Here is a 13464-nt window from a genome sequence, read left to right as displayed (position 1 = left end):
GCTCTTGTGGCTCATCTTAGGAGACAGCCTCCTTGCCTATTGTTCTGCTTGTGTGTGAGGTAAGGTTTGTGATAGGGAAGTCAGACCCTCCAAGACAAGTCATACTAGAGATTCTGTCCTTTCGGAACTTATGAGATTGCCTCATGAGAAAAGGTAGAGGTAGGTTGCTGAGGTGGTTGTGCTGTCATCACGAAACTGGCCTCGTTTGTTCAGGCAAACCGTGGCAAACAAGCTCTATTCGTGAGGTTGAAGCAGAGTGAGAAGAACGTGCTTGAACATGCTTTCCAGAATGAAACCGATGTTAGGGGAGTCGAGTGTTTCTGTCTGATCTCCACTTCTGGCAGGAGGTATCTCGTCGGAAATGTTGAGGTCAGGCTTGAGAGCAAGATTAAACAGATGGAGAAACGATCGGGATGAATGATGTCGGCTCTGTCTTGTAGCTGTCAATGCTTGTCTCGGTTGCTTTCACCTCTATTTGTGTCTCGGTATAAAGGTGAGCATTATCGACTTACTGGAAGTGGTTTGAAAGAGGAGAATCTCGACAAATCAGACTGACACCTGAGCCCGGCTTGCTCAGAGCCGATCTGGCACGCTTGTGAGATTCTGACGTGTATAAGCTAAGGGAAGCATGAGAGAAGAGTTCAAGAGGAGGAATCATATCGCAGGTATAGTGTTTGCCATGAGAGCTATCTGTGATTGACTGTGTGAAGTTTGAGGAGTGAGACAGATCTGTCGAGAGAGCAGGATAGGATTGTGGGCGGCGCCAAGAACGGCGTGGCTAGAAGCCCTCGATGACATCCTTGCACAGCAGCCATGGCATGGGCGCGCCTTTATGTCGTCGCGGGACGTCGTTTGGCCGTCCGGAAAGCATCAAGAAAGGGCCCAGAACAAACGCAGTGCAAACACTGTCGGCCAAGGTGACGATGTATTGGGTACAAAACTCTCATCAACATTCTATGGCCTGTCGCAGCTACCTTTCTCTGGTCACTCATCATAGTCCAGCGGCAGGCCGAACCATCTAATAGCGTTGCGGTACCCAATATCCCTCCATGTCTCATCTGACACCGGTACTGTCTCGAACCATGCCCTCATCTCCGCCACAGACTCATACGGGTAATCCACTGCAAACATAATGTTCTCCGCCTTCGATTCAGCCATCAATTGCATGAGTGCAGAAGTTCTGGGCATGCCGCTGGTATTGGGGAGGATATTTTGTTGGAAATAGTCCTGAAATCGCTTTTTCTTTGGTCCTTGCGCCTCTTTACAGCATCGGAAGTTAGCAAGAGAACACACACTCCGGCAAGTTACAATAGCACAGGCGAACCTCACCAGCCGAGTAAAGCCGAAACGTACTGTCCGTCCGCGGCAAGATCCAGCTCAACCCCTCTCCCATATGCCCCAAACAGACCTTCAACTTGGGAAACCGATCAAAGACGCCGGCATACATTATCCGCAGGATGTGTTCGCAAGTCTCCCGTCCAAACCCGTACGGCGCGCCATGGAAAACTGGCATATCTTCCAGCACTTTCATATTACTCACCAGCGGTACCCTGGGATGAATAAAGATGGGCTTCTGCAACCGCTCCGCTGTCTCCCAGAGGACATCAAACTGCGGGTCGTCCAGATACAGCCCGCGAGTCGGATCTGTCGTGTTGGTGAAGCCGTTGATCATCGCGCCTACAAAGCCGTACTCCATCACGCACCGCTCGAGTTCCTCTGCGGCAGCTCGTCCACTCTGCGTGGGCAAGGTCGCGAAGGCAAAGAACCTGTTTGGATAAGCGCGGCAATAGTTCTCAACCACAAAGTTGTTGGACCTCCTGCACCATTCCACCTGCTGTTGCAGATCAGTGAACGCTTGCGCGGTGGGCTGATTCATGGAGATTATCTGCGCGCCGATGTTATGTGCGTCCATTACGGCGATGCGGTGGGTGATGTTAGACAGACGATCCTTAACCCCCGATATGTACGTGGGTTTGAAGATGTTGAATGTGGACGATGTACTCGGTACGGGGAACGGCGAGACGGCGTGTTCTTCCAGGCATATCAGACGGGCGGTTTTGCGAAAGGAGGCGGTGGAGGCTGATTGTGACGGGTGGTGCGACTCTAGATTCGAAGCATTTGTACGTTGTGATTGTTCGTCACCCATGGTTGCTGCTCTTCATGTGGCTTCAGAGGATGAAGGAAAGAAGACGGAAATCAACGTCCTGGCTGATGTAATTATTGTCTCGTACGGTATGTCGCTGCTTGCTTTGATGAGCGGAAAAATGGGCCTCAGGAGGCAATTGATCAAGCAATGGAAGAGACCTGCGTGCGTGCTTAGTGCATTTCCCCGACGTCGTCGTCGATGAGAACATGTCAGGGGATAGCACGGGTAGCACGGGTAGGCGGCAGTGAGCCGCCGGCTGCATCGCCGACATCGGTGCCGCGTCTGATTTCAACGAATCATGTCGGGCGAGGCTGTGCTCCTTTCTTCGGGATTCGTGAAGGTTTTTCAGAAATTCACACTTCTGCAAACTCGGTTCAATATGCTATCGTTCCACGACCACAAGTACTGAAGAGGTGTCCCGGGGCCAGATCTCGCTCTCACGATGCACGGACACCAGAACGGACGATGTAATGGCTCTGCCTTGCTGGCCTTGTCTGGCATGTGCCCGCCTGACCGCTCTTCTGTTCTGCGGCCCATGTACCAGTCGTTGTGTCTGAGCTCCTTGCAACAGTGGCCTTGAGTTGGTGCTGGTATCCCTCGTCCATCCAGCAAGGAGTAGTAATCCCATTCTGGATCAGAATCTCTCGTGGGAGCTCTTTGGTCTCTGACCTTCCGGTGAAAAACCCTAGGGGCCCGGTCACAAATTATGGTATCGCTCTCAAGGGTCCGCGCGAGCATGATCAGAGTGCAGACAAATTGTCCTGCCAAGAATATCCTTAGGCCGGACTGCCAGGCTGACTGCACAGATGCTGTCAAGCTAGATTCCCGCCTTCGGTTCGCAAGGGGTATACGGCAACGCGACAACACGCGACCAGTCTTCAGCCCCATATGCCGTTCTGGCTTCCAGCTGCGACCTGGACGATCATGTTCCCATCCCAAGGACTATTCTGTTCGTTATCGTTGCGCGCATGGATACTACGGCAGATCGGCATCAACTGCGAAGTATAGAAACGGGCGTCGGACGGTCTCAGAATATCGTTCACATGGCAGCGAGAGTTATCTTGAGATCTGAACCCTTCCGTCGCACAGTCGAAAGCCTCCCTGCACCGATATTTTCTGTTGCATACCGAGCGATCGTGTGGCGAACCATCAGCTGGACTGTCTTGTCTACCACGAAGCAAATCATCAATACCCTGCCCGTTGGATGACAACCTGGCACCTCGAGTCCAATCTCCAAGACCCGAGAAGCGAGACCATCGCATAGCATACAGTACATGCATGGAATCGTCTGTAGGGGACATAGTTGTGGCCTCACGACCACAGAAGTCGTCTCACGGTCGGCCCTCTGATAGATGAGCCAGACTGCCCTGTCCGGGTTGTAATGTCCTGTAAAATGGACAGTGGTGGCAACGGCCCGGATTCCAATTATCCGGCCGCCGCTTTGATTCTTCGTCTCCTTTCTCATCGCACCTAATTAACAATGCGTGAACACAGTGCGTTAGTCATTCCCCGACCTCAGAGTGCTACGAAGTAGTGCGGCGCAGTGCTCCATATGCCCAAGGGTTGCAAAGGTCAGCCAGTGGCGTCTATTTGTGACCATGGCCACGTACAAAAGACGCATGTAGCCCCATGGCCCTGGCGCCGATAGCCTAATAGCCCCGATGGCAGAGAGCATACGACTACGACCACGAACTACTCCGAATCCCCGTACACGCTCTTCTAAACTAACTACTGTCGGTAACTGCGCCCGACTACTTGGCCCGGCTCTCGGCGACCACCTCTATCCCTTTCTTACGCACGAAACATAGGGCAAGTACTTGCCTAAACGCGAACTGCGTACTAGGTACGGAGCACATTATGTACAGCCACATTGCCCCATAGGTACTTACTTGTCCCCGCGAGACACCGAAGTACTACTGTAAGTACAGTATCGTGATGTGATCCAGACATTGCAGTAGTCATTGTCAAATCCGGCGAGCTGTGTAATCAAGTGTACGGAGGACGGAGTGATCGCAAGCGTCCTGTACTCTGTAAGCGAGAAATCCAAGCGAGACCGAAAGCGAGGCCGATACCCGACTTGGACTTCGACATCCGAGTCGTAACCCGACATCCGGACATGCGTCGCTGGGATTGCAGTAAGCCTAAACGCCGAAATCTGGACCCTCAAATGGACGGGTTCGTCATCTCCTCAGATCACGAGACGCGAGTTGTAACGCTTATGGATTAGATAGGTCCTGTTTACTGTGTACGGAGTACTGTAAGTAACACTAGTTCGAAAGTGTGGCGCGTCGCATGGTGTGTACATACAAAGTAAGGACTACCCAGGTATGTGGTCCCCGATCAGTGGGGCATTACTGTAGGCATCAGACATCACACTTCAGAGCCCAGACACCGGGCATTGCGGTCACTCCTCACCACGCGATTGCTTATTGTACCTCTTCGGTACGTAGCACAGAGCGGCGTCTGGCAGCTTTCTTCGGACTGCTAGACAGCTGGCTGTAATGTGCCTGACGCTCGATAGTACGTTCTTCAGCGTAGCATTCAATTTGGCTCCACGAGGAAGTTTGAGAATGCCGAAGGAACAGTACACCATACAGTTTGCTGGTTGCGCAAGATGTACGCGTTCGTGCTCGCCCACGCACATCCATGAGCGCATGTACTGTGCATCGAGCATAGTTGGATAGAGATGGCACGGTATATCATGGTGTGGGTACAATCAAACATGCGCTTTGTGGCCTCTGCTCATTGCGAGTCCTACAATCACACCAAAGCCTGGCAAACGACGTCTAAGTATTGTTTTATACATAGGGACGTGAATCTATCCAGGTACTCGATACAGCACAGCACAGAGACTCAAGGTGACTATCGCCGCCTACGTTCTGCCGCCTACATTCCGCAACTCATTGCGCTCTCCCAAACACCTTCATCCTCTACCCGGCCGCACTCGGTCCTCCACTTTAATTAATCCACCCTTTCGGCCCACCCCAGGTCCCCTTAACCATATACCGCGAGTAGACCCAGGGGAAAAAGTCCTTCTTCAAATGGTAAAACGCCCGTCGCGGGACAGCCTGGTCAACGCCAAACCAGGCGCCAAACGTCTCCTTGGGCTCCCCACCATACTTGAACTCCGCGAGCATGACTTTCTGCTCCCCAGTCAACAGCGGACACGACGTGTATCCATCGTAGGTAGCTTGCTGTTGCTCTCCTGGTATGGACCCCCCCTCACCTTCGAGCGACTGTAGTAAGTTCCGCACAAGGACCGGCGCTTGCGACGTGATGGCCGCGACGGTCTTCGAGGTAGGCAAACTGGAGGCATCGCCCGCGGACCACACGTTGGGGTATTTCTTGTGGCGCAGCGTGGCGTCGTCGACGTCGACATACCCGGCCTGATTTGCGAGCGGACTGTTCTTGACAAAGGCGTGAGGTCCCATCTTGGGCACCGCGTGCAGGAGATCGAATTGCCGCGTGACTTTGTCTGTGCCGTCCCGGCGTGCGAAGGTCGCAGTGTTGCCGCCGTCGATGGAGACGAGGTCGTGCTGGAACAATCCCTCCACGCCGCGCTCCCTGCGCAGTTCGTCCAGCTTGAGACTATATTTCGGGACGCCAAACATGGTGGGAAGGCCCGTCGCAAAGATGATCCTGATAGGCGAGGTCGACGGGTCGGTCGTGTCGTATAGGCCTGTTCGCCTCCAGTGGTCGAGGGCGAGCCACATGATCTTCTGGGGCGCGCCGGCGCATTTGATCACTCCAGCAGGTTGGCTGAAGATGGCGACCCCGCGCTGCAGGCTCTGGATCGTGCGGAACACCTTGTCGCAGGTGTCGTAGCCGTAGATGGATGAGACGAGGGAGGTCGGGTCGGCGAGCGCCTCAGGCAGGCCCTTGATGCTGTTATAGTCGATGTGCATGCCCGGGCACACGACAAGCTGGTCGTACTCGACTTTGTCGCCGTTGGCTAGTGTGACGGAGTTGTCGTCGGGAGAGAAGGCGCCCACTCTGTCACTGTAGAACTTGAGCTTCGGGTCGATCAGGCCGTGCAGTGGTTGTTGCAGTTCTTCCTTGGTTTTCAGGCCGCCGCCCACCAAGGTCCAGCCGGGCTGGTAGTGGTGCCATGTTGCAGGGTCGATGACAGCAATGTCGTGGGCAGCGAATTTACCGGATCGCAGGAGCTGGTGGCTGATGGCTAGACCGCCACTTCCTGCTCCCACGACAACCACCTTGTGACTTCGAGTGGTCAGATTCGCAGGCGACACGGTGGCTAGATGTCGTGTCGTTCTGACATATCTGCAGGGTGCCGCGATGGAGCGCCCGGCACGCCGAACTGCCAACGTCAGGTGGTTCCCAGTCATGTTAGGTAGCAGAAGGCAGCTTGGAAGGACCTACCATGGGCATTCCAGCCCGCTTTAAAAGACAGACAAGTAACGATCAAATGTGGGAAAAGGGTGTCGGGAAGTAATCGGGGAGTGAGCATGAATCTGAAAATCTTCCACAGCCAGTCACAAACTTCTGCTCTTCATCGGCGAGTGGCGAGATTGTCCGGATGTGCGGGATCCACCGGGCGAGGTGCAGTGGATGGCGGTCGGGGGGTCCACGGAGGGTGGCGATCCTTCGGGCTCTACTGATACAGTACCAGGGGGCTTCAGCCTCGCGATCCGTCGGTGATTGCACACTCGACCAGCACGGAGTATGGCTTAAGTATGCCGTGTAGCTCTTCTCGGTTGTGTCATTCCCGTGTCTGTTCGCCTCCGAGTCGGTTAGTCGCATATCCATCATGAACACTCTCCAGCCGCGCGTCACCACTTTACGGTCTATCGCCGACCTCGTATTGGCCTCGACCTCGACCACGCCATCGCACGCCCTGCAGTTTGCTCGATCCAGCAGGCCCCTATATCCATGGCAACCGAAATGTAGAACCACAGCTGCATACAGTACCCAGGCGTCTCCTCGACAACTCCTGGTAGCTACCACAACATCAGCTGGCCGGCCACAAGTGACGCGGCTTTCGTCTGCCAGCACGAAGGGCACTTCTAGTCGTTATTCCCACAATGCGACAACACCTCGGGCGTCACACAGCGTCGCCAGCCCTGTGATCCACGAACCTGTTGTGCACGATGTCTTCGAAGAAACGACAGGCACATGGCAATATGTCGTTGCCGATCCCGCGACGTTGACCGCCGTGATAATAGATCCGGTGCTGGACTATTCTCCAACAACGCACACTGTGTCGACAGAAGCAGCCGACTCTCTCCTTTCCCTAATCATGTTCTGGGGGTACAAAGTGGACATGATCCTCGAGACACACGCTCACGCAGACCACCTCACCGCCGCGTCGTACTTACAGCACCGTCTTGCACTGCAGCAAGGCCACAGACCACTCATCGGCATTGGAAAGCGGATCGGTCAGGTCCAGAGGCTGTTTGGGGAAAGATACGGCATCCCCAAGGACGAGTACGAGGACGTGTTTGACAAGCTTTTTGACGACGACGAGACGTTCGCCATTGGAGGCTTGGAAGCCAAAGCCACGCATCTCCCAGGTCACACGCCCGACCACCTGGGCTACAAGATCGGAAGTAAGCGGGCCCCATTCCTTCACAACGTCCTTCTTCCCCCACATGAGCTTACTCCCTTTTTCTCAGATAACGTGTTCTGTGGCGATTCGATCTTCCATGCGGACATTGGCACCGCGCGCTGCGACTTCCCCGGAGGGAGCTCGACGGACCTGTTCGCCTCGGGACGCAAACTCCTCGCACTGCCGGACGAGGTCAAGATCTGGACAGGACACGACTACCCGCCCGAAGGCCGCGATGCCCCGGTCCCCTGGATGACCGTTCGGCAGCACAAGCAGCGAAACAAACACCTGAGAGAAGGTGTGACGGAACAGGAATTTGTTGCGCTTAGAGATGAGCGTGATGCGAAGCTGGGTGAACCGCGACTGTTGCACCAGTCACTGCAGATGAACATCCGGGCAGGGAGGCTTCCAAAGCCCACGACTTCGGGACCGGCAATGCTGCATCTCCCGTTGAAGGTGAGGGGGTTAAGATGGTAGCGAAGAGAACATAAATGCGACGCGTGCATAAACTCACCTGTATTATCTACGGAATTGAAGACCCGAAGATCGCGCTCGTAACAGCGCAGCCCACTTTGTGATTGTACATTGCGTTGGTAGGGGTCTAGAGCTTCGCGCCCTTCGCAGCATCTGCCTTTTCCATATCTCGCAGGATGCGTTTCAAGGGCTTGCCGGTCGCGTTTCGCGGAACGGCATCCACAAAGGCAACCCCTCCAGTCAATTGCTTGTACTTGGCCAGCCTCTCTCCACAATACGCCTTGACCTGCTCCTCGGTCAAGGCCGACGCGCCCGGTTTGCGGACGACAAACGCCTTCGGCAGCTCCACGTCCGGCTCGTCGTGCTTCTTGATCCCAATCACGGCAGCGTCCAGGATCTGTGGATGGGCAAGCAGGACGCCTTCGATCTCCGCGGGCGCCACCTGGAACGCCCGCACTTTGATCAGCTCCTTCTTCCGGTCGATGATGTACCACTTCTTGCTCTTCGAGTCGCAGTACATGACGTCGCCGGTCTTGAAGTAGCCTTCCCCGTCGACCGCGTCTTTCGTGGCGTGCGGACTGTTGAAGTAGCCTGATATTATCGTCGGGCCGCGGATGCATAGTTCCCCGGGGACGTCAAAGGCCGTGATATCTCGACCGTCATCGTCGATGAGTCTATCGAGAATGGTCAGTCACTAGTATAGACATCGCCGCAGCCACAGCCAGCACCAAAGGCTGCGCAGGGCCTCTCCACAGGCACCAAGCTTACTTGACGTCCAAGTTCGGCATCATGCGTCCCACGCTACCCGTGTCGTCCCGCTCGGGGTAGTAGAACTTCGAGGCCACACAGCTTGTCTCCGTCATGCCCCAGACCTGCGTGAATGACGTGTCGGGACCGAGGATGGTCTGGAGAGCGCTCTGGTGTTCCTTGCTCAGAGGGCCGGCACCACAGAGAACCACCTTGATCGACTTTAAGGAATACTTGTGCAGCGCAGGGTGTTTGAGGACTGCGACAGCTACAGGTGGGACCAGGATCATCTCGGTGAGTTTGTACTTGTCGGTCGATGAGAGGAGAGGCTCCAGCTCAAAACGACGGAGTACGTAGCTTGTGTGGCCAGAGCGTAAGGGTGCGACGTGAGCGGCTGGGACCATGGCCGCGTGAAACAGTGGGAGGTAGAGAAGCCGGCGCGTCTGTGATAATGAGATGTCAAGTTAGTTTCTTGTATCGAAGATACAAGCTGCCCATCCTTTGCATGCCTGTGAGTGACACACCTCGTATGGAACCGGATGCACTTCATTGACGAGTATATGCTGGGCGACGAGGTTGAAGTGGGACAGCGCCGCGGCTTTTGGCAGTCCTGTGGTTCCACTGCTGAAAAGTCTGGCCGCCGTGGTTCTCTTAGAGACATGCTCGTCGTTGAATCGAATCCAATCTCGCTCTCCATGATTCAGAAGCATCCGCCAGGAATCGAATCCCTTGGGGATGGCTTCGTTCTGGTTGTCGAAGATCCACATGTTTGACTGCTGGATGTTGGATTCTTTCGCCCCAGCGAGCACTGCGGGCAACAGATCCGGTTCGACAATCACAAACTTGGTGCAGGAGGTCGTGAAGTGGTGACTGAGTTCGAACTGTGTGTATGCTGGATTCGTCCCCGCAAAGACTGCACCGACTCCGATGATCCCGAGAAAGAGAATTGGATAGTAGATCTAGACAAGTCAGCTGCCTGCATTGGGGACGCTACCAGACATGACTGACGCTGTTGAAGCTGTGGATGCAGACCGTGTCTCCGGGCCTTACTCCCGCGGCATGGAATCCTGCGATCAATTGTCGTATGAGCACTCGAGCTTGGTTTGCTGTAATGCATCTGGCTGGGTCGATGGCATCAACATAGACCTATACTACGTTGTCAGTGTCCTGCTTCGGTGGAAAAGAGCTTGCTCGAACACAGCATAGCCAATGACCTTGAACTCACTGCTTTATTCTGGTCGAATTTTGGCTCATCGAACATCCAGGACAGGATGTCTTTGCCTGGAATCGGCACGGATCGTTCAGCAAGGAACGGCATGTTTCTCTGAACCCGGTCAAGCTGTGAGCCGCCGTGGTGCGCAAGGGAGTCTTCAACTTCAGCTGGCCCATACACACACACACACACACATTTGCACGTTGCAGCCTAGGAACTATTAGCTTCTGGGATCTGGTCGAGCAGCCTCGGCCAGGTTCGGTTCAATTTGTACTGCCGCCGCCTCCGCACGGATACGGAAACCCCAGATTCCAGACCCTCGGATTTCGAGCCCCAGCTTTTGCCCGGCCACCAATCGGGGGTTGGCAGGGGGCCTAAGGTAACTGCTTTGCCAAGTGCTGAGACTTTCGCAGTGTCTTATTCGACAAGCTTGAAGCCCTCCCTTTGCCAAGGGAGGATGACTTTTGGCAGCACGAGTACTAGCACTTGGCACTGTACAGAGTTTCTTGCCAATCGTGCGATACTCAGCATCATCCCACCAGGGTCAGTGTCAAGGAGATGTAACCAGAGAGAATATATTCGTAATTCGTGATGCATTAAGCTCCTCGTCGGACGCTTTGCGTCATGTCCGTGAAGTGATGATGGACATATCTTGTGAGCCTGGAACCCAACCCATGGGAGTCTACACTAGCCATTCTAGCTTTTGAACAACATTTCTTGGAGTTTCATCTCGCGCTGCTAATCAGGCTAGGCTCTATAGTGTATACCTGAACTGGGGGTTCTGTGAAAGCAATCAATGTCAGTAATGCAGCTCAGGACTTCGGAGCCCGAAAAAGGAAGGGGTTCAAGGAGACCCGACATACCATCTTGTCCGTCAAATCATCCTCGTAGGCATGCTCAAACGCCTCTAGCGTACCGGCCTTGTCTCTCTTCTTGTTCTCCCAGACACAAATCATGCGATACACGATCGACAGTAGCGCTGAGATCACGGAAGTGATGACCACAGCTAGGAAACCCGGAGCATATCGGGGAGCATCTTCCGGTTTGAAGAGAAGGGGGCCAACAAAATTGCCTTGAACACAGGCGTTAGCAGGAAGACACAAAGGGCATAGATGGGGACACTTACCAAGACAATACCCGACAAATATCCCAGATGAAGCCAGGGACCGCTTGGTGTACCCAGCCGTGTTCGCGATCTGCATTCCCATCAACACTGCATACCCACCTCCGAAGCTCGCCAAGACGTATGCCCCGAATAACAGACCGCCGGTGCTATCTCTCGGCAACAGCCACAGCAAGAGGCTCGCCAGTATTGTTCCGATCTCACAGATGCTCACAAGATACGCCCTCATCCTGGGTACTTTGTACGCAATGTACGGGGCAACCCATTCGATCGTACCAATGATTGCGCCCGCCGGCATGACCAGCAACAGCGAGTTTAGGGTGTTAAACCCAAAACTCGCAATAATGATTGGCGTAAACGTGCTGACAGGCCCGTTCGCAATCATAATCAAGAAGGCCATGGAGAAGACGATCCAAAACTTCACATCCAGGAGTAGTTCGAAGAGTTGCTCTTTTTTGAAGTGCTTGTTGCGGACGCCTGCGTTGTTTGTCCGCAGGCGAGCGACAGCAATAAAACGCTCTCGTTCGTCGAATCCTTTGGCACGAATGGGGTCAGGCGGCATGAAGAACAGGATAACCACAGACCAGAGGATGGTGAGAGCGCCGGCAACGAGGTACATGTATCGCCAGGGAGACAAAGCGCCGTGGATGTGGCCCAGACCATAATTGATGAGCGGAGAGACGATGGAGACGTAACCAGTGCAGCAGTACCATGCTCTAGACGTTGACACGCATTAGCTCTTCACGGCGGTAAAAGTCTGACTGGTTTTCCACTCACCCCATTCGCAAAGCCTGCTCGTTCTTCTTGTAAAACTGCCCCACAACAAGCATGAACATGGGGCTGATCCCAGACTCCAAGAATCCCAAGAAGAACCGCTGAGCGTAGAGGCTCTGCCAGTTATGGCATGCCGCCGTGCACATCAGGCAAATACCCCATACACAGACGATCCCCGAAGCTACTCGCTCGATAGGGAAGCGTTGAGCCAGGACGATGGCAGGATATGCGCCGACGATGAAGCCGAGATAGAAGATTGAAGCGGAGAAGGAGTAGCGATTCCCGACTTCAAGGTCCAGGTCCGTGCGAAGCCCGAAGAGAGCCTGTAACCAGGGTAAGTACTGTGAGTTCGAGCAGGTGGGGGGCTTCCGCGTACCGCTTGCGACAGCATAGCTTTGTCGTAGTACTGCAAACAGGACCCACAGTCAATACCGCTCGGACCAGAGAAGTGCTTTGATCGGCCATTGACGCCACAGAGTGCTCACCTGTAACCCATACGTAGCACACAGAATAGGGAGGAGGCGCCGATCAATCTTTCTCTTTACGTTCTGCTCCTCCTTCTCAGTCCATGTTTCATCGCCCGTGTAATTGGCAAGAACTTTCATAGCCTCATCATTATGAATCGTGTCGACTGTCTGCGTTTTTTGGAGCTCAGTCGTCGCCTCAACCTGGTTCTTGGTGGCGTCTTCCGCCTGGATGGCTTCCATTTTCGTAGCGTCCGCCATCTTGCGACTCAACGCTTCGAAGACACCGCTGGCTGGAATATGAGTATGGGTACTTTAATGTTGGCGTTTCTCCAAAGTACCTCAGCAATACGAGAGCAAAGCAAGAACAAGCTCTGGCGCCTAGGTGGCCATCCCACGGAAATGAGGAAATCCTTCCAGCCTTTAAGATGGACTTTTGATACCTTCCGGCTACTGGGCCATATGCTCGGTTAAACCATTCCTACCGAAAGTACCAATGTTCCGAGGATATCGGGATGCTTTTCTTGGAGATGCGGGGGATATTGCTGGGCATTGGGGAAATACGAGGTACCAATTCCAGTGATGTACTCGTAGTCCTCGAGAGCGCTGTAGAAGCCAAGGCAGGCGGGATCCGGTTTGTAGGAGCAAGAACGGTGAGTGGGCGCTGTGGGCCGAGTTGACCCCAGACCCTCGCTTAGACAACCGTTGCCCGACCACAGTATACGACCAGCCCCTCGGGTTAAGCGGTCCGACACCCGGGGGAAACGTGCGGGGAATTTCGCAAGGCTATGGGGTACCGACCTCGGTAAGATGTAGTGTCATTCGCCATGGGTGGGCATTTAGGGGTTGGGCTTGCTGGCGGGATATCCAGAAAAGAAGCCAGCTCCGGATGGAAGTGATCAGAGTCAAGATACATCGCCGCTGTCGACATCGCTGAGGAAAGGACTCTCACTCTGG

General features: G+C 54.4%; 5 protein-coding genes across 5 annotated transcripts; 1 reads left to right on the top strand and 4 right to left on the bottom strand.

The window, feature by feature from the left end:
* Positions 1-984: 984 nt before the first annotated feature.
* Positions 985-2146, bottom strand: G647_03609 (uncharacterized protein; the record flags this gene model as incomplete). The annotated part of the gene is made up of 2 exons (XM_008727954.1): positions 985-1259; positions 1354-2146. 2 exons carry the CDS (start codon positions 2144-2146, stop codon positions 985-987), a joined length of 1068 nt encoding a protein of 355 aa, XP_008726176.1.
* A 2957-nt stretch (positions 2147-5103) lies between these two features.
* Positions 5104-6492, bottom strand: G647_03608 (uncharacterized protein; the record flags this gene model as incomplete). The annotated part of the gene is made up of 1 exon (XM_008727953.1): positions 5104-6492. One exon carries the CDS (start codon positions 6490-6492, stop codon positions 5104-5106), a length of 1389 nt encoding a protein of 462 aa, XP_008726175.1.
* Positions 6493-6914: 422 nt separating this feature from the next.
* On the top strand, positions 6915-8189 carry G647_03607 (uncharacterized protein; the record flags this gene model as incomplete). Its single annotated transcript, XM_008727952.1, has 2 exons — positions 6915-7713; positions 7780-8189. The coding sequence occupies 2 exons, from the start codon at positions 6915-6917 to the stop codon at positions 8187-8189; spliced, it is 1209 nt and encodes a 402-aa protein (XP_008726174.1).
* Positions 8190-8313: 124 nt separating this feature from the next.
* On the bottom strand, positions 8314-10251 carry G647_03606 (uncharacterized protein; the record flags this gene model as incomplete). The annotated part of the gene is made up of 5 exons (XM_008727951.1): positions 8314-8860; positions 8955-9376; positions 9458-9892; positions 9942-10079; positions 10159-10251. The coding sequence occupies 5 exons, from the start codon at positions 10249-10251 to the stop codon at positions 8314-8316; spliced, it is 1635 nt and encodes a 544-aa protein (XP_008726173.1).
* A 649-nt stretch (positions 10252-10900) lies between these two features.
* On the bottom strand, positions 10901-12768 carry G647_03605 (uncharacterized protein; the record flags this gene model as incomplete). The annotated part of the gene is made up of 6 exons (XM_008727950.1): positions 10901-10927; positions 11010-11218; positions 11273-11985; positions 12047-12366; positions 12420-12449; positions 12529-12768. 6 exons carry the CDS (start codon positions 12766-12768, stop codon positions 10901-10903), a joined length of 1539 nt encoding a protein of 512 aa, XP_008726172.1.
* Positions 12769-13464: the final 696 nt, after the last annotated feature.

This window comes from Cladophialophora carrionii, assembly GCF_000365165.1.
Source record: "Cladophialophora carrionii CBS 160.54 unplaced genomic scaffold supercont1.3, whole genome shotgun sequence".
In the NCBI taxonomy this organism is placed as follows: Eukaryota; Fungi; Ascomycota; class Eurotiomycetes; order Chaetothyriales; family Herpotrichiellaceae; genus Cladophialophora; species Cladophialophora carrionii.
The sequence above is the reverse complement of the archived record's forward strand: the minus strand, read 5'-3'. Positions and strand labels throughout refer to the sequence as shown.